Source organism: Cynara cardunculus (assembly GCF_001531365.2).
Source record: "Cynara cardunculus var. scolymus isolate 2C chromosome LG 12, CcrdV1, whole genome shotgun sequence".
NCBI classification, from domain to species: Eukaryota; Viridiplantae; Streptophyta; class Magnoliopsida; order Asterales; family Asteraceae; genus Cynara; species Cynara cardunculus.
In genome coordinates, this window is record NC_037539.1 from 6,140,950 (window position 1) to 6,162,713 (window position 21,764).

General features: G+C 33.7%; 1 protein-coding gene across 2 annotated transcripts; it reads left to right on the plus strand.

Moving 5' to 3' along the window:
• Positions 1–2,443: 2,443 nt before the first annotated feature.
• LOC112523195 (polyadenylation and cleavage factor homolog 4-like) lies at positions 2,444–13,513 on the plus strand. 2 transcript variants are annotated; one of them, XM_025132704.1, is made up of 8 exons: positions 2,444–2,933; positions 4,435–4,536; positions 4,628–4,882; positions 6,635–7,348; positions 9,212–10,072; positions 10,563–11,114; positions 12,907–12,958; positions 13,289–13,513. In XM_025132704.1, the coding sequence occupies exons 1-7, from the start codon at positions 2,580–2,582 to the stop codon at positions 12,934–12,936; spliced, it is 2,868 nt and encodes a 955-aa protein (XP_024988472.1). In that variant the 5' UTR covers positions 2,444–2,579; the 3' UTR covers positions 12,937–12,958; positions 13,289–13,513. The 2 variants fall into 2 exon arrangements, with proteins under 2 accessions (XP_024988472.1, XP_024988471.1); XM_025132703.1 differs by lacking the exon at positions 13,289–13,513 and having other exon boundaries at positions 12,907–13,169.
• The last annotated feature ends 8,251 nt before the right edge of the window (positions 13,514–21,764 follow it).

Consider the following 21,764-nt stretch of genomic DNA (forward strand, 5'->3'; position numbering starts at 1 on the left):
AAATTACTTTATTATTAAATCTAAATTAAATTATAATAAAAAATTGAATTAAAAAAATTACACAGAAAATGAAAACTTTTAAATAGTTAATTTAATACTAATATCTATATTTTTTTTTCAAATTTATATTTTGTTCAATATAAAAACATTATCATTTTCTAAATCCACGTAAAAACCGTATTATATTGACGGAGAAAATGAATAAAATGAAACATTAAAACCGAGATATATCTCGCTGCATTGTGCGAGTACCCTTATAGTAAAAATAAGTATGAATGTATCATTAATATAATAATAGATGCACGATCAAATTAAAACCGCCTCATTTGTGTAAACCATGTAAATCAATCTCATCCATTCATTTTATTGATCAATAGTCAAGATTAGTTTAGGTTATATTAGAAAATTAAAAAAATATATAAAATAAAAATTTATTTTATAATCCCAAAAATGCAAAATGATAACTTTGGTAATGGTAATATTAATGACAATTATATCATGTATATCGTAATATTAATTAAACAAAATCATTTGTAAAATAATATATTAATTTTATGTTCAAATATTATAAAAAAATAACTTTCATTATTAAAATAGATCAACAATAAAAATAAAACACTATAATCAATTTAACATACCGAAACCTTTTGAATAATAATAATAATAACAAATTTACTACTACATTTTATGAACGAAATGGTTTCACAGTTTCATCAATACACAAATCAACGTAATGCTAGATGAGACATTTGTCATTTTCAAGTTTCCGGTAGATGGATCCGTTTCAATCTAATTATGAAATAGTTTCACCGTTTGCTAATTAAACAACATGTTTTTAACAATTATGAAATGGTTTCTCTGTCGTTATGCTCCCATTTCATCGACAAAGCTTTTGCAATCCAAATACGTTTCATAGTTTCATCAATACAATAATCAATGTAATGCTAGATGAGACCATTGTCATTTTCATGTTATTGATAGATGGATACGTTTCATTGTGATAATGAAATTGTTTCATTGTTCGCTAATCACACAACATTTTCTTAACAATTATGAAATGGTTTCACTCTCTTTATGCATCCATTTCATCGACAAATTTTTTTCAATCCGAACACGTTTCATAGAGTCAATGCATTTACTATTACATGCTTTATTAACCATTAAGTGAACAAAATCATCACAAAAAAATAATTAAAACAAAATGAAACAATTTCATAAAATAATTGTTGATAAGAAAACAAGATTATCCAAGAATATTATATTACACAACCAGTTCATCCCCAAAAATTTCATAAAACAAGCTCCTCAATGAACGTTTTCACGAACCATCTAAACATGAATCTGTTTCACAGATGAATATATTTTTACCGGTTCATGAATGTAATAATTTTCGACTTTTATATTCTTACTACTAATAAACCTAGAAAACAAATAACCATATTTAAATTTTAAAATACTAAATTAAATAAAGATTAAAATATTACCATTTCTAACATTTCATTTATTACATTACATTAATTAAGATATTTTAGTAACTTTCATATTTAATAAAAAACAATGTAAATGACAATTCTATCCTTAATGATTAAATTTAATTTTAAAAAAAAAGAATTTTTCTATTGGTCGAGATCAGTTTACACAGTTTCTAAGAATTAAGCGGTTTTCAACCGATCCCGCCTCTATAATAATAATAATAATAATCTATATCTATACGACTTTATAAACCATATCTATCAAAAGTCTTAAAAATAATTTTTAATGCACAAAGTACTATACATTTATGCACAAAGTCTTAAAAATAACTCATAATGCATTAAATATTACTATTTTATGCATTCAGTATTAAAATATCTTAATCTACAATTAAAATAACATATCGTGCAAGTTACCAATGCATATTATTATATTTTTAGGTTGTAATTGGAACCATAACTCTTATTTATTCAAATTGTATTAATATGTAAACACTAAGTGTAACTTATATTATCGTTAAGGGGGTGTTTGAGATTGCTTATTTAAAACAACTTATGTTTTTTTTTTTGTAAAAGTGCTTATTAACTTATGTGGTATCAAATCAGAGTTAAATAAAACAGGGTTAAAATTGTAAACTGGTAATAAACAGTTTTTCATAAGTCAGGAATGATTAACTTATCAAAAACAGCTTATTACCGGGTATAAACAGTTTTTTTTTCTTATCCAAACACCAGAAAAAGCTTATCACCGATGCTAGATTGAAATAAGTTAAAAAACAGTTTTTATAAGCAATCCCAAACACCCCTTAAATCTTTTTTAATAAAACCAATGAAACTTTAAAATTGTTAAAATTTATGGCTCCCGCTACATTGTTCGAATAGTTATATATAATGTGTTTCCATGTATCGATGAATATTTATTTACATCTTTTACATGATGCGCACATCCATCCCCTCCCGAAACGCAGAGTCTCTCTCCCCCTCAATATCTGGAAGCCATTAACTCAAAAACTCTTAAAAAGCTTCATCAAAACCCTCAAACAAACCCTAACTCACTACCCCTTTCCACTATCAATTTCAATTTTCAACACCGACCAAGCAACACCAATGGAGGGTACCAGTTTTCTGACTAGTAGAAGTATTGGGTTCAGGCCGTCACACAATGATTCGGTTCTCCCGTTGGCTAATAACTGTAATCAGAAGTCACTAACTCCGATTTGTGATCGATTCAAGGGTTTGTTGAAGGAACGAGAGGAAGATATTAGGGTTTCTAGTGGACGACATGACGAGATTGAGATTCCGTCGCCGAGTAGTGAAGAAATTGTTGAGTTATATGAAATTGTTTTGTCGGAGTTGACTATCAATTCGAAACCGCTCATTACTGATCTCACGATAATCGCTGGAGAGCAGAGAGAACATGGTGGTGGCATTGCGGACGCCATTTGTGCAAGAATTATCGAGGTATTTATGTTTTATTTGTTTATGGGATTTCAGGGAGTTCTGTTAGGGTTAGTTCTATAAGGTTCTACCGTATTGAAGACCGGCTTTCTTATTGGTGATTAATGCCGAAATTCATTGTGTTTGAAACGTCATGAATCATGTTGCACAAACGATCGGAGTAGAAACTTTTGTTAGTTTAAACTGTATTAAAAATGCACTTTATTTTGTCATTGAACACTTTGTGCTAGTATTCGTGATATGTTGATTGTGTTATCGACTTATTGGTGATAGTATTAGTTTCCCCATGGGTTGATGTGACACCATTATATATATTGCCCAAAGAGGCAAACTTTGAGTTTTGCTGTTGGTCTTTGTGTGATTCTCATTATGGGTTAAGATGTGATTACTGTAGTTTGTTCCATCCTTGACTTGATTTGACAAGCAGTGCTGCTATTCCCATGGTCTAGTTCCAAATAAACCAAACCAATACCAAATGAACCAAGGGTCTGGGGTAGGATGCACGTAAATCTTACTGTACTTATGCAGACTTTACCCAAAAGGGTAAATAGGTGTTCCGGTAAAGACCTGGCTTGCACAACAAAAGTTACGAGGATATTAGTGAGACAAGTAGCAGAGAAATGCGTGCACACAAGCTGGTCTATTCCTAAGTGTTTTATTCTAATTTCTACATGTGTCCCTGTGTTGTGCTTACCGATTACCATTGTATTAGGGGCTGCTTGGTTGGTTTCTCATTAAAGTTCTGTATGGATAAAGCTGTCTGTATGCATTAATCAGTCTATATAAATTGGAGAGATTTTTGTTTGGGAGAGGTTTTTCATAGATGGAAGGAGCGCGTTTTTTTAATTGGAAAAAACAAGTTTGGAAATTTGGCTTTCTGCATAAAGCTTACCCCTAAAAGCTTAATGAATAAGCCACTTTCTATATCATTAAGCCTCTAGCAAACAGTATTGTATTGCTGACTGAATAAGCTGCTAACAAAAAGACCCTTAGTTATCTATGATAGTCAGGTTTGCAACTATGAAAAACTTTCTCCATCTTTTAGCTTCCATTTCTTTTCCCAACTTTATGGCATATGTTTATGGTGTTAAGTTTCTTGGAGGTCTTATGCCAAATGAGTGAGCCAGCAATGTTCAAGATTGCTTTACATGGTTATCTCTTAACAACGATCGTTTATAGGTCAGAGTACAAGACTAAAGGTACATAGGGGAGGTATAGCCCCCAAAATTGAACTGTATATGCAGTTATATATCAAAGTTTCTATGTTACACTAAATAAATCAAGACAAAATATCATACACTTTACAATCAGCAGCGTGAGCTTGATGGATATGGTTATGCCATCATAAGCTTTAGGTTTGAACATAAATCTTGAACTCTTGATGCTTGTATGCTTACTTCTTTATGAGCCATTCGTTTGGTTGTCAACTCATGCAACTTTTGCATGGACATCTTATTCTCATTTTTAGAAATTAGTTTGATATTGTTTTCCAATTGCTTTTTAGGTTCCAGTTGAGCAAAAACTTCCTTCTCTATATCTTCTTGATAGTATTGTCAAAAATATCGGTAGAGATTACGTGAGGCACTTTTCTGCTCGTTTGCCTGAGGTTAGTGGGTTAAATTTTTGTGCTGCTACACTTTGTAAAAGGCATTCTTTTCCAGATAGGTGATTATACTTTCTGATGATTATTCTTTCAGGTCTATTGTTTGGCATACAGGCAAATCCACCCAAATATGCATCCTTCCATGCGCCATCTTTTTGGCACCTGGTCAACTGTATTCCCATCTTCTGTTCTTTGCAAGATTGAAGCTCAACTACAGTTTTCTCCCTCAGCAAGTCATCAATCTTCGGGTTTAAAAGCTTCTGAATCTCCACGGCCAGCTCATGGTATACATGTCAATCCAAAGTACTTGGAAGCAAGACGTCAATTTGAAAACTCAACTACAGATAGTGTAAGCTTCTTGATGGAACACCACCATCTTTCTCTCAGCAGTTTATCTTTTAGATTCCCCATTCTGACAACTTTGTGTCTGTGTAAGTAGCTTCTAGTATGTTTTTTTTACTTTAAGAATGTGATAAAAGAATATATCTAGGAAAGATTGTCATCAAATATTATATTGAATACTAATTCATCTCTTATATGTTTACGCCTGGTTTTATTTATTTTTATTTTTGGCTTTGGCTTGGTGCTGGTTGTATGTGTGCAGAATATGTTAGCTTTTGTGTGATGTATTGAAGGGTTTAAAATATAAGTTATAACTGGATTATGATTTCAAAAACTGCTGAGCAAAACTCCTACGGTTTCTGGTTCACTAGGCTATTGGGGTTTATATTGAAAAGTGGAAAGGAATCATGGGCTTGGATCTTCTTCAGGGTTTTAATAAGAGAAAAGAAGTTGGTTTCAAGCTGTTTAATATGTGTGTGTTAGTACTTTATGTGTCTTCCTTTTTCTCATTTCATTATTTTTCTTTTTTTCTACTCTCTCCCTCCGAAGGTATAACAGCATGTCTATTGTAGTATAAAATAGAAGGTCTGTAGTCCTAGCAATTATGGAAATATTTTATAGTCCACCAGGACAATTTTCACAAAAAATCCGAAGGTTACAACTAAACTCCTGTTTAAAGATCTGGGTTACTACGCTAAAAGGTAATGCTAACTTCGAGGAAATTCCTTCCAACATTTGAGAACCCATTCTCCCTCATGCATTGTTGGGCTCTACCAATTAAGCTATTTCCGCCAGCTACGGTAGTGGCGAAGCACTACTGAGCAATTCACATATCACTTGATACGGACGACTTCCACTGCAATGGGCCAATGCAAAGGGCTACTCTGTTGTTGGTTGAATATTGTATGTAATGCAGATTATATATTTCGATCCAATACTTTTTTAATCGGTTGGATTTTCATTGGAAGATGTTTCTATGAGAGGATTGGATGAGGAAAGCTTATGATTCGAATTTGTTTGTTTTTTTGGTTTAAGATTTTTGACAAGATGCTAATTTGTTGTTAACTGTTTGGTATATCAAGTGTTCTATTGAATGTTGTTTGCTCTTTGAGTTTGAACTCTTTTTCTTTCTTGGCCGATGTTATGTGAATTGGCATTCAACTTTATGTAGAATAATAACTGAGTTGTCTATGGGTAGAGCTTAATTAGCTTCTTAGGTATATACTAGTGTGGTTGTAATATAATATTAACTTCTAAGGTGTCAAATATAGTAAAAATCTTTTAGCTGCTGAAGCCAACAGGCATATGCATTGTGAATCTTATTGATTTAGTCCATATTTTTTAATCTTTTTCCAACCTTATCTGTTTAGCATCATAGAATACTGATGTAAAATTTACACATATTGCTTTTATAAAGGATGCTAGAAATAGCGGTATAATCTTTCTTTGGTCAGGCTTGCAGTTGTGAGCTATAAACATGGCCTATTTTAACAGGTTATCGTTTATATGCGTTTAAATCACGTAGTTTCTGCTGTCATGACTGAGGTCCCACAAAACCATCTTTTTCTCTTTTATTTTCTCCCTATTTCGTTTCATTTAGTCTGGGGTTGGATGTTCTGATAGGATGCTAAAAGTTTCTAGTTCCTTTATGATATTCATTGCAACTTTTCTAGGAACTGTTTTATAGTATTTAATTTAATTTATCTACCAGTATTTTTGTCTTTTTATTCTGCATAATCATTTCTTCCAACCGTTGCAGAAAATACAACAAGCAAGAGCAACTTCAACTTCAGAGATTCTTGAACAACCCTCCTCAGGATTTGATGAATATGAATCTGATAGTAGGGAGGCACTGTCGTCACATACTGGATCACGCAAGTTAGATTTAAGTAGTAACGTGGGTCGTAATCCTTTCAGTCTTGGCCATGCAAGGCCTCCATCACCATCCCTAGATGAATTTGCTTTGGATGATTCTCCTAAAAAGGTTGTTGAAGGAACATCATCATCTCATGAATATGGTCGTAGACCTCATGGCATGGCGGTCAAAGATGAGGATTTACGTGATTGGCAGAGACCCCAGCAGTCCGATGGCGCCTTGCCACAGATTGAAACAACTGCTTCACACTGTATAAGTAACGGATTTGACATTCAGAGACCCAGGGCCTTGATTGATGCTTATGGAACAGATGAGAGGAATAAAACAACGAACCCAAAGCTCCAACACACGAAAAACTTAATTACAAATGGATTAGGTGGTAAGAGTGCTGGACAGACGTGGCAGAATACTGAAGAAGAGGAGTTTGAATGGGAAAATATGAGTCCCACGTTAGTAGACCGCGGTCCTGCTACTGATCCTGCCCCCGGAGCCTACCGAGCCAACCAGTCTACGTTTGCAAAGACTGATTTGAGCAGAGGCAATTGGTCTAACCAGGAGCTGATTCATTCAGTTGCCCCTAACCATGCAGTTTCGTCGGTTAGTTTTTGGTTTTGTATTTCCTTTATTGTTATGTTCTATTCTTTTCTGGGCATTTTCTTGGACCTGTGAATAATTCTAATGGTAATGTTCTTTCTGAACATAATCAAGCTATTCAGATGTCTTCCTTTTCATATATAAACACTAGGAGCGTATGTGGTTCGGTTTTGTGTTGTTTTGGCTAGAACCTGAAACAAACCACCCTAACTTGATTTTGGATTTATGAAGCCAATCCAAATTCGAAGGTCGTCTAACCGATCCAAATCGAACCTCTCAACTTCGGTTTGGTTTGATATTTTTCCATGGGTTTAAATCATTCTTTCACAAATAAAAATTCTTATATCTGCAAATATGGATTCCAATAATAATGAAGTTAATTAAAGTGAAGTTTATACAAAGAAAAACACTTAAGAGCATCTCTATAGGAAAATAACCCACCCTAACTTGACTTTGGATTTATGGAGCCAATCCAAATTCAAAGGTCCTCTAACCGAACCAAATCGAACCTCTCAACTTCGGTTTGATTTGATATTTTTTAATGGGTTTAAATCATTCTTTCACAAATAAAAATTCTCATATTTGCAAATATAGATTCCAATAATAATGAAGTTTATAAAAAGAAAAACACTTAAGAGCATCACTGTAGGAACCATGCCAACCAAAATTGTAAATGTTAACCTAAAATTGTACCATGCCAACCAACTTTAAAGATACAAAAGTCTACAACTTGTTTACAAATCAATAACCATGGTTTTGCGATAAATCATCAATCATATCATATGCCTATTTTGGCGAAAGCGTACAAAATATTAATAATACCGGGTTTGATTTAGTTTGGTTCAATTCTACCAAAGATGCAAACTGAAGTGAACCTGTTGGTTTGAAAACTGGCACCAAACTGCCCTGTTCTGAAGATGGAACACAACTGGCTGATTCAGTTTTACTCGATTCAATTTTGTGGTTAAAGATTGTGCTTACCATTTGCAATAGCATTTAAATATCAACATTATCTAGTGATTATAATCCATTTCTTTTTGTACATCTACTTTCGTGGTATCATGGGAACTTATGGGAAGAGTGAATATTGTCCAGATGCTTTGCAGTTACATAGCAATCATTAGTATTCCTCTATATTGTAGCTTCCGTTATGTCCTGTTGACGGCTTCTCAAAACGAGCTCGGTAATATATATATATATATATATGTATCTATATGTGTATATATATATGCATGCAGAGTCAGGTTCAGGGGAAAACCGCAAAAAAAAATGAAAAACTGAGGAACACCTTGTTAACCATTTATCTGGACGGTATGCATATGTGCATATAAGTAATCTGTGAGCAATTTGTCCGGTATGCACATATGCATAACATGTAGACGTGCATAAAAACCAAAAAACAACTTCAATTGCTTGTATGCACATGTGCATACCGTCCAGATGAATGGTTACCAAGGTGCTCCTCAGTTTTTCATTTTTTTGGGGGTTTTCCCGTGAACCTCCCTCTATACATGTATATTGTTTTACAGTTACATAGTAATCGATAGTATTTCTCTATATTGTAGCTTTAGTTATGTCCTGTTGACGGCTTCTCAAAACGAGCTCAATGATATACATATATATGGATGTATGTATGTATATACATCTATATTGTTTTGTGTTGCTTTTAACTTGTATTCTTGGATAGATCAACCATTCTTTCCTTTTGGAGATTGTAAACTTATGTTATCTGTCATATGACAGAATGATTCAGCTTTCATGCTGAAATATGATTAAATATTCATGCTGTAATGATTTCTTTTCTGATTTTTGAATCATGTTCAAAGTAAATGCTAGGTGTAGAATGTAATCTTTGTTATTCTGCAGTCTGATCATGGATTAAAGCGGAAGATTAGTGGATTTCACAACGAGCCATCAGATAATCCAGTTTCTCATTATCCACAAGAATCATGGAACCTTTCTCATGATCAGCCTTGGGCTACTCTGCATCATTACAATCCTCGTGGGCAAAGGCCTCCGCTCATCGATAGCTTTCCACGTGCCAACGCACATCATCTCTTGTCGTTGACACCTAGAATGAATTCGTCAAGTGTCAATATGATGAATCCGGAGGTCTCTATACCATCATCGAAAGGATCTTGGCGATCCTCACTGAATATGCAAACATCTCAACCAGTTCCACCTTTTAAGAAACATATTAGGAGTCAGTTTGACATGTTGAAGACCGGCAATTCAGCAGCAAATGAAAATGTGTCGTTTTTGCATCAACCATTTGATGTTAATGAAAATAGAGTACCGAACCAACTACCTCAAATGCATAGTCAGCAGGCGGGGTTGGTTTCTAATCAGCAAAGACCAAAGTTCCCACCTCATTTATCGCTACCCCAAGAGGTTCGATCGAATATGGTACCACCTGCTTTAGCTTTTAATCCGTCACATACAACAATACAACCCATGTTTCGTGGGTATACCCCTCAAAGATTCGACACCTCTGGAGGTGCTTCTATGAATCCAGTTCATGGTATGCAATCTTCTATGCCTTTTCTTGGTGTCGGTTTCCCCCCTCTACCTCCAGGCCCCCCTCCTTCCTCTTTTCCCCTGAAACAGATTCCTCAATTCCCTCCATCAGTTGCTCCAACCCCTCCAGCGGGGGGTGCACTCTCCGGCTTGTTTAGTTCTCTTGTGGCCCAAGGTCTGCTCTCTCTGACTAAACCGAGTTCTGAACAGGCAAGTTTCATACCCAAAATAAGTATCCACATTTCAATTCTAGTTTGTTCCAAAATAAGTGTCCGTTTTCAAAAACAAGTCCCTACTTTCCAATTGTACCCCTAATTACGAGATTGTGAAATTCATTAATCTTTCTTATTAAGGGTAAAATTGTCATTTAGTTACTTCAAAAGTGTAATGATTACACATTTCTATTCTAGGTTGTCCCAAAATAAGTGTCCACTTTCAAAAGCAAGTCCCTACTTTTCAATTCTACCCCTAGTGACGAGATTGTGAAATTCATTACTCTCTATTATTATGGGTAAAATTGTCATTTAGTTAATTCAAACGTGTAATAATTACACATTTCTAAGACTTTGTGCCTTTTTCATTGTGGACATCTATTTTGGGTCAGAGGGTGTAACAAAGACTACTTCATGACCTCTTAATATTTGATTTTTTCTACATAACAAGAGATTGTTCTTACTTGTATATAATTCTATATGCATAGGCCTGTGTTGGGCTTGAGTTTGATCCAGATGTTCTCAAGACACGTCACGAGTCTGCAATAACTGCTTTATATGCTGATCTTCCACGGCAATGCAAAACTTGCGGTCTTCGATTTAAGTTGCAAGAAGAACACAGCAATCATATGGATTGGCACGTCACCAAAAATCGAGTATCAAAAAATCATAAACAAAAGCCTTCTCGGAAGTGGTTCCCTAATGCTAGTATGTGGCTTAGTGGGACAGAAGCATCGGGAGCTGATGCAGTTCCGGGATTTCTTAATCCGTCTGAAAATGTTGTTGAAAAGAAGGATGATGAAGACATGGCTGTTCCAGCGGACGAAGATCAGAATGTTTGTGCACTATGCGGTGAGGCGTTTGATGATTTTTACAGTGATGAAACAGAAGAATGGATGTATAGAGGTGCGGTCTACATGAATGCTCCAACGGGATCTGTTTTAGGCATGGATAGATCTCAACTTGGGCCAATAGTTCATTCTAAATGCCGATCTGAGTCTGCTGTGGCCCCTCCCGATGATTTTGGCAACAATGGACGGGTATGTACTCTCAAAATTTAGCATATTTGTCTCTCTCTTTCTAGCTTTTCATTTGTTAAACATATTTGGCCTTTCTCCCTTTCACACACCTTTCACTAGCCAGGGCTTTGTAAGGATGCATTTGGTATCCAAACGGGCTGGACAGGACAAATTAGCTGTTCGGTGTTTGGCAAGACAAAACTGGACATGAATAACAAATATAATGACCAATTTACCTGTAATGAGTTGTTTATATCTTTTACATATTTTGATTAATTTATGTAATTTATTAAATTATAGTAAAATAAATATTTTTGCAACAAAATATATCATTAGAAAGTTTTCGTCAAGATGATTAAAATGACACCATATACTTTACCTTTTCTATGTTATTATATAATTAAAATATTTAATAAATTGCATAAAAAATTAACCAAAATATAGAAACTGTATAAATATTTTGAGGACAATAAAGTGAACGTTTTAAAGAGCATAAAATACAATAAATAGAATTTAAAGAATGAATAGAATGTAAAGAGGGAGGCTTATTTGATGTTTCAGAAGAGAATTATGTTCTATTTTGAGGTTATATTAGTAAAGTATAGGGTTTGTTCCACTATGTTCCTGTCTGTTCTACATAGAAGTCTTGTGAGATGTGGAACACTGGTCCCTGTTCTGTCCTCTCCAGTATACCAAACGCATCCTGAGGAAACAATCGCTCTACTTTTTTGGATAGAGGTCAGGTCTGCGTACATCTTCCCCCAGACCCCCCTCCTGATGGATATAACAGGCTTGTTGGTTTTGGTTTGGTTTGAATAGTTTATATCATTTTCCGCAGTTCTTGTGTGCCCCTATCTTCCTTCATCCCATCATCAACTAATCGAGACCCATTAACACACTCACACCATTCAAAAGTGCCCACAAACCGAAAATGTTAGTTTTTATGAAAACGAGTTGGATCTTAAGATATAATTCCTGCTTGCATGCCTCTTTTTTATGCATACGATGCTAAAGAACTTGTAACCTGTTGGCATGAAATGGTATCATTTTGCTCAATAACGTTTTCTTTATGAATTCTTTCCTGGTTTTGTATGATTTTGTTCATGCTGCATTTAGTTTTTAAGAGCCCCTTTGGTTTGTGGGATTTGGAATTGGATTGAATTCCAATCTGGTTTTTAGTTTATAGGAAGGTCTGGAATTGAAATCCCCACTAACATTGGATTTAGGAATTCCATAGGTAGTTGGTATTTTATGGGATTTCATAGGATTTGTTTGCAATAATATTCTAAAATATGTCAAAAAGATTTGCTTTGTAAAAATCAACTAATAGAAGGTAATTTTAATTATTTTTATAATTATTTATAGTTTTTTTTTGTAAATTATCTATAAAGAATGGAAATCAATCCATTCTGAATCATACAAATCAAACACGCTAAAGATTCCAAATCCTTCCACGAAATCCAAATCCCTCAAAAGACATTCCGTCAAACCAAACGAGCCCTTAGTCTTCTTGAAAACCACCTCTCTACTCCTTGGGGTTGATGAAAGGTTTGCGTACGTTTTACCCTCCTCAACTCTACTCTGTGTGGTATTTACCGAGTTTGTTTGGTTTATTAAATAACTTCTAATGTTGCCTTTTTGTCCTCGGTTTATTCATAGAACTTATTTCGGTTCGTAGAATTTAAAACACTTGTAACAACATAATTGACATATCACAACTTTCGTAACTTAGGGTGTTGTCATCTTCTTAAGCTTTATGAGTTACCTGCAAATGGAGAAGTTCTCATTTTTCAAAATTCTTGTGATTTTGCAGGTATGTATTAGAGAGCATACACGGAGTTAGCGGTTCTTAATCGAGCTTTTAGGTCCATTTCTGTAGCTTAGAAACGAGTCTCTCGATTTTCTCACCTTTACTTACATATATCTCGGAACCCTGTACATGTATAGTTGGATAAAACGATTTGTACCATTCACGTCCTGATGCAGGAAACGATTGAGCTACTCTTTTGCAGCGTTTTCCGTTCTTTAATCCTCATAGCCCAGAATCCGAATTATCAAATATGCTTTGATTTCATTGTGATTTGCAAGAAATACCGATAAGATCTTGGAACATCTAATCGGGTTCTCGTTAACTTTTTAGGGTTATGTTAATTTCCTATAGATATATACATCTTGTTGCTTACGGTTCTTCGCAGGGAGGAAGCTGTTTGTCGGTTTTCGGAATGGAGCACAAGATCGATGACATCCCGTTTTTATTGGCTGCAAACGCTCCGCGGCTTGTGGTGTATTCTTTTTGAAAACTTGAATTATTAGGTTGTGGATTTACTTTATGCCATGAAAAATTGGCTTTCTTTTGGTTTACGTACATTTTGGTTTCATGTTTTTATGTCATTCATATGTGAATGAAACGTTATTTTATATATGGGACGAGTTCTTGTCGATTGTATGCGAGCGTGCAACGTATCGTGTGATGCTTAGCGATGATGCATGAAAAGACCTCCGATTTCGGTTTTGACGTGTAAGGCAACCGAGTAATTTTGAATGAAACGTCCAAGTGAATGTGTCGATTCAATGGCATTGACGAGCGAGTGCATGCATATATAGCGAATTAAAACGGACAATCTTTGAAGGGGCGAATGGAGGTCGTTGTCGGATTAAACCATTTTTGTCCCTATGATTTATAATTTGTTGTTATCTTCGTTTCTTAACTGATTTCCATCTTTAAATATATATTTTTATTTAATGAAACGATTGTTTCATATATTATTATAATAATTTAATTCATAATTCATTATAGAGTAACTTATGATTTCGGTAATTTTCATTTTTATGGTTTATAATTTATTGCTATTTTCAGTCATGAATTAATTCATACCTTTAGGGTGCGTTTGGTACACTGTACATGAAACAACAGATAAAAACATGGATTCCTGTTATATGTTTGACATGACTTTTATGTGAAACAAAGTGGAGCAGACTTGTTCCACTCCTATCCTATGGAACGTGGTGGAAAAGACTTATATTTTACCAATATAAAACTTAATTCTCTTCTAAGACATCAAACGTGTCTTCTTTTTACATTTTTTTCATTCTTAAAAATTTATTTATTGTATTTTATGTTTTTTATAAATTTTATTTTACTGTCATCAAGGACCAAGAGTCTTACCCGGTAAGTGAGGGCGACGACTCTTACCACGGTTAGCGCTTACCGGGTAAATTGATGCATACAATGTCGTTTTAGTGAACTAAAATCTTACATGTAAGTAAGTGATAATGTTGAATTTTACCAATAAGCGCTTACTAGGTAAAATTTGTATAAGCGACCCCTTAGTGTTACCCATTGCAGAATAAATATTAAAAATAATAGTAATTGCTTACACATTCAAATATTAACTTTGTGGGTTTTTCGATTACCGACGAGCTTTAAACTATTTTTTTAGTGATCCGTAGATAAAAGTTATCTGTCTAGTAGTGACATGACGGTTACCATTTTAGCAGACTTAATAGAAAGTTCTACAACGTTCATAATCGTGTTTATAACACGTCAAAAATGTCTTAAGTATCATAATACATCTTGTAACACCCCAAATCAGTATTTGCATAAAACCGCATATTAAACATAAAAAATATCAACTTGTCACATCTCATTGATGCGATCACAATTTTATCGCATCATATACATCATCTTGTCGCATCATATAGATGCAATAATACACTTTCTCGCATCACAAGGACGCGATAACCCAATCTTGTCGCATCACATTTATGCGATAAATACAACTTGTCGCATCACAAGGATGCGATAAATACCTTTGTCGCACCTCAAGGATGCAATAACATTATCTCATCGCATCACATAGATGCGATAAATCAAACTCATCGCATCATGAAAAGCGATAACAATTCCTCATGATCAAAATCTCATTTTTACATACATAAGATTTTGCCACCCTTATCCCAATATACGTCTCTTCTGATTATCCCACACTTATCCCAAAATACGCATATCTTGATTATGCCACTCTTATCTCATAATACATATCTCCTGATTATGCCACCCTTATTCCAATCAATTGATAATAACATATCAAAACACAAAATTATGCTAAAAATAACATATAATCAGTTTCAAATCATCCACATATGGAACCATACGGTTCTGTTTTAACACAAATCAAATGATGAGTTAAAATAAAACCTCACCTTAAATCACAAAGAGATGAGGATAATAAACAACAAATTATCCCGTCAAGAATGCTTATCAACAATTTCTTCTTCTTTTTCATCTGTTTTTTATTCGAACCAGAAAACTCTTAGAAGACTCACCAACTTTTCTTAAAGAAGTTATTAAAACAATCCCTCAACTTACAACATTTATCCAAAACAACCCTCAAATTTTTTGTTAACAAACCCGATTATCACACATTTTTTATGAGAGTTAAGTTTGTATCACCAAACAAAAAAAAGTCCAATTTAAAAATGTTACAATAACATTAGTGGACGTTTTTGGACATTTTAACAAGTTTTTTAGGATATTTTAAAATGTTACAATAAGTTTATTGGACATTTTGTACCATATGCAACTAACATCCATTTTAGGATTAACTAGAAGAGTATTCACACAATGCAGCGAGAAACATCTCGATTTTAATGTTTTATTTTATTATTTGTCTCTGTCGATGTTATAATATGATTTTATGTGTATTTAAGAAAATAATAATGATTTTATTTTTGAATAAAATATAAATTTGAAGATATCATAAAAATTTGAAAAAAATATATTAATGTTAATATCAAATCAACTATATAAAAATTTTCATTTTTTATGTAATTTCTTTAATTTATTTTTTTATTATAATTTAATTTAAGTTTAATAATGAAATAATTTTTTTTTGATTTAATAATATAACATTTTATAAAGATAATAATTAAGTATTCCGTTAAACTCAATAATCATTCTAATTATATTTTAGATTTTTATATTTAAAATAAGATGTTTATCCTGTATTTGATTATGTTTATCTGTAGTTAGTTGCATGAATTCAGATATGAAGCTTTAATAAGTTGTACTTACGTACAATCTACTTTCAATCTTGAGTTTTAAGTAATATGCATTAATAAACACTACTTTACGCATAAAAAGTGGTTTTTAAAAGTTTTTATCAAATGCTTTATAATATAGTAAAGATAGTTCCACCATCTTATATCAGCAAGCCACATATGCATTTTCATCGATTGGATTACGACACGTTGAAGACCATGAGGGCATCGTTGTACCTAGATCCACTACAGTTAACCACAACCCTAACGCCGTGAGGCAGTGCAGGGCAAAGCTTCTCGAAATACGTCAACACATAAGAGGCCTCCAATGCTGGAATCATACCTTCAAGATGACATACTCTTTTGTACGCTGCATTTCGTGTTCAATCTATAACGATTATGTGCAAGACATGATACCTATCACTACAACAAAATCCCGGGAATGGTCTGGTATGGCATTTCTACATTTCTTAATTTTTTTCTTTTTTCATTCGATTTAGGGGCCGTTTACTCAAATGCTTACCCGGTAAGCACTTACCGATATGAGTTAACACTATAATTTATTTTTCTGGATAAGATTGTAGTGCATCAAAACGATATAGTATGCAACAATTTACCCGGTAAGCGCTTACCTTGGTAAGAGTCTTCGTTCTCACTTACTGAGTAAGACTCTCCATCCTTTCACCACTCTTACCGGATAAGACTCTCCATCTTTTTACCGTTCTAATCGGGTGAGATTCTAAACCCTTACCATGTTCATTCGGTAAAGAAAATTACCCGGTAAACACTTACTAGATAAGCGTTTGATAGACGGCCCCTTAGTCATTTTTCTGTTCCAAATAGATTAGAAAATGCTTTTTAGAGTTACGAGTTGGAAATTGTCTGAAAGCAAAACGTTGGGGGCGTTGGTGTAATTCTTCTCGAATAATGATAATATTCGTAAGTTTGGGTAAAGTAGTTGGACGATTCTTGTAATTTAGTTGAAATTAAAGGACAAAAATAGAATTATTTATTCAAAAAATTACTACTTCTCTTTTAAATAACAATAAAAAAATTAAACCACTTCGGTTGTAGCACATTGGTTAACTCTGGAAAATCGTATCTATTTAGGATTCAAATTTAGGTATTGATAGAGAGACCTTTGTAGTCGTAGATATTCACCTACCTTAATCCTAGGTTATTTTTAAATATAAGGGATGAGCAGTGGAACCGGGTATCCATTTGTAGAACCGGAATTGCCTTGGAATTGCTGGTTCCGGAACCGGAACCGATATGAGTGGTTCCGGTTAGGGGTGTTCGCGGTCCGATTTGGGCGGTTTAACCTCTCAGATCACAAAACAAACCGTAATGGCGGTTTATAAAATTTTCAAACTGAGCGGTTTGACATCAAATGTCCAGACCGGTCAAACTAGACCACGAAAAGACGGTATGGTCTGACCAGTTTAGGCGGTTTAAGCCTTTAGTAGACTTTAAATGTTAAACTTAAAAAAAACATATATAATTTATAATTTTAGATTAAATATCCATTTTGATTATGTTATATGTTAGACTTTATGTTGGGCTTAGTGATATATTTGAACCATAGTTCATAAATTAAAAAAAGTTGGGCTTCCTAATATTAAAATAAATAATTAAATAATATATATATATATATATATATATATATATATGTATGGCAGTCGGTTTGGTCCAAACCGCCCAACCGCCAGACCGCTCAAACCGCCAAAAACGGTCCGGTTTGACTTGGTTCGGCTAGTTTGTGCGGTCCAACGATTTTTTTGAACACCCCTAGTTCTGGTTCCTAAAATACGGAACCGATTGAGAATGGTTCCGGTTCCGGTTCTCAATTTTTCAGAACCGTTACCTACCGGGACCGGATACCCGGAACTGGCGGGTACCTTGAACCGGAACCAACGGGTACCCGGTATTTATCTTAAAAAAAATAATTAATTTTTTTATATAATTTGTGCAGCTTTTTATGTAGTTTGTGTAATTTTATGTTAAAAATATGTGCAATTTTTTATATAATTTGTGCAGTTTTTTATACAAAGTTTGTGCAGTTTTTATATATATAAAATTTGTTTAGTTTTTTGTTATAAATATTTTCAGTTTTTAGTTAAAAACATGTGTAGTTTTTTACGAGTTTGTGTAGTTTTTTTAACACTCAATTATTCACAGATACCGTACGAGGTTGTGGATGCGATGGGTATGCAAAAACTTGAAACCAGATTCAGAATTTGAGATAAAACGATTCATATTTTTTTTCTTCCAATTGTGTGTTTAATTGGATTCGTAGTGTATAATCGTTAAACTCTGAACATTTACAATCATAGTATGTAGTCGTTAAATTTTCAACATTTACTATTAGTCTATTATGATTTATAATCGTTAAACAATATTTGTAACTATTATTCCGTATTATTTGTATTCTTGTTTATTTATTTAGTGTTTTGTCAATGTTTTATTTTTTATTTTCTAAATAACAAAATTTTAATATTTTAGAAAGTGGGACCAAAAATTCAAGAAAACCGTTCTAACCGTTTCTGGTTCCAATATCTCAAGAACCGCCGGTTCCAGTTCCGGTTGCGGTTCCTATCAAATAAGACGAGTACCCGCCTATATTCACCCCTATTTGTAATCACCTGAAAATTTAATCGGTAAATATAAGCTGACTCATAATTCAAAATTGTCCAGAAAAAAGTAATAATAAAAAAACATTTATTTCTTAAAAAGCGAAATAAAAAAAGCTTTTAATTCTTAAAAAGAGAATAGAGGTCCACCATCTTATCAAGTTAAGGTTTTGACAAACCAATTTGTGGACAATGTTTTATTGCCACGTGGATGAAAATGATGCCATCCACCATAGACTGAGATGTTAATGTCCGTACCCATTCGACATCGGGCCCGATGGTTATTACTAAAAACTGAGCCCGAGGATTACAAAACCCGTCACATTCCCGCCCCGTTATCATGCCTAATGATTTGTAAAAGATAAAAATATTAAAAACTCATTTAAATATGCATAATTTTCGAAGTATCGACGATATATACCTTGGTTATGTCCAAATTTTAACGCTTCAGGCTTCAATTTAACTTTGTACGAATTTGCTACGTTTTCTAGTTTTAGTTTTTCTTTCAATATAAAACCCCGTCTCTTTTGGTTAATCGATTATTTTGTGTCGGCAATTTAAGTCGTGAGGATTCTCTAAACGTGTAAAATATGATTGACGTCTTTATCAAAGCCATTAAATAAGAAAGCGAGAAAACGATAGCGTACACTTTAAAAACGGAATATAAAAAAGACAATAATTTAAGAAAACATTAATCCGAGTTCCATGGAGATGATAATAAAAGAGACAACACGATAATCACATATGAACAGTGGCAGATCTAGAAACTATTATGGTTGGGGGCACACTTAGGAGGGTCGAAATTTTTTCGAAACCGAACAATTCTTCCGAACCAAAAAAGGTTTCGGGTTTTCATTTTCAACTTAAACTGTTTGGTTAACCGAATAAAGATAACTGATGCGGTTGAAGTAAGCTAGGCATTGGCCCTACAATTTATATTTGTTGAGTGAATATGACTTGTATATTTACCTTTTCATGTGTGATACTGAGTATCCTGCTTACTGAAAAGCAATGATGTGGTGGAGAGTGACTTCTAAGGCTTATGTTTTAATCTTTTAGTACTCTTCTTAAGATGAGCASCMAWRGAGACCTACCAACTAGGAATTATTCCTTCTGCCTGATCATATAATTCACAAATAACACTTGATCTTTAATGGTCTTGCATACTGCTTTTCAACACAAAATTGCAAAATTGACCTAAGATTTCCATTTGCCTAACATTTCCATTTTCCTACAAAATTAACCTAACATTTCCATTTGCAAAATTAACCTAACATTTTCTTTTTCCTACAAAATTAACCTAACATTTCCATTTATCTATAAAATTACAAAATTAACCTAACATAAAGCATTTTACCAAATCATCAATTGTGAAGCAAACAACAAATTAACCTAACATAAAGCATTTACCAAAATTAACCTAACATAAAGCATTTACCAAATTAACCTAACACAAAGCATTTACCAAATCATTCAAAATTAAATATTGGAATTTGGAAATCATAAATTTTACCCAAATCAAATTAGAGATTGGAGTAGCCGAGTAGGCAAGCAAGCAGTAGGGAAGAAGCAACTAAACTCGCAGGGAAGGAGCAGCCAGGAGCCAGCTGAAGAAGAAGCAGGCAAGCAGCTTAGTGCTTAGCAGCCATAAAAGAAGCAGGGCAACAGGCGAACTGGGCAATCAGGCAGGATCGATGTAATGGAATGGGTGAAGTGAAGTCGTTCGTGAATCGTGAGTTCGTGACTACGATTGCGATTTGTGAAGGAGGGAAATGGAATGGATGGGGCCTTCATACTTATCTTGTTGGGGGCCGAAACCAAATTAAGTTAAAAACTATAAAAAAAAATTGGGCCTTCTACACTTCATTTTGTTGGGGGTCCCAGAACCCAATCAAGTCTATATGCGTACGCCCCTGCATATGAATAATCCATGGAGTAATTAATAGGAGCTAAAGATGGACCCGATGTAAAATTATAGGGTTATGAAAAATGTCACTGTATCAATTTTTTGCCTGCCACCATATATACTTTGAAACTACAACAAAGACACAAGTTCCACTTGGTAGAGTTGCTTTGCGAGCCTTTCATTCCATCCTGGACGCATGTTTGAATCTCGTTAGTGTCATTTTCTTAGTTTTTTAGCTATTAATTTCCGATTTATTATGTTTATGATTTTTTTTTTGCAATAACAGACTTGAACACAAGATCTCACGTATGAAAAATAATGAATTAACAAACAGACCTATGATGATTTTGTGAAATAATATCCCTATATTTATTTCTTATAAGTAAATGGTGTCATCGTTTAAAATTTATGGATCCGTCCCTGATAGGATTTGACGATATTTCATTGCCTAGAGCACCGAGTATATGCTTCAACAGGAATCACACAAGGTTTGAGTCAGTGATTGAAAAACTTCCTTTAACTCGTGCGGTATAAGGTGGTGGGTCCAAAACGAACCACATACATGCTTAAAGCATGTTACGCATGTAAAGTTCAACTTTTTCTTTGAACGATGAATATGTCATATTGCACAATCATCAAAATTTAAAATATACGATGACTAATTATGAATAACTTTTATTATTTACTAATTATATCTTTAGAGAATCTAGTGTCGTTACAAGTTCTTCTCCAATCACAACTCCGTAACAAGAACCCAACTTCTAATCTCGTTCCTTACCAGTTCTTATTTGAGCAAAGTAGTACTCCATTTTCCTATCTAGATATAACCGTTCATATATAAGAACAACAAATAATAGTCTAATGTTCGGTTATTATTATATATGTATCTATTTACATCATAATCAGATCAAATCATATATCAAAAATGTAAAACAACTGTCTTCTTGTTAACATTTTACAAGAGATGTATATAAATGATATCAATAAGTATATAACATGCATTTAACCTCCCCTAATTTTCTTTGTCCTTATGACTTCCATATTATACACACACACACACACACACACACACACATATATATATATATATATATA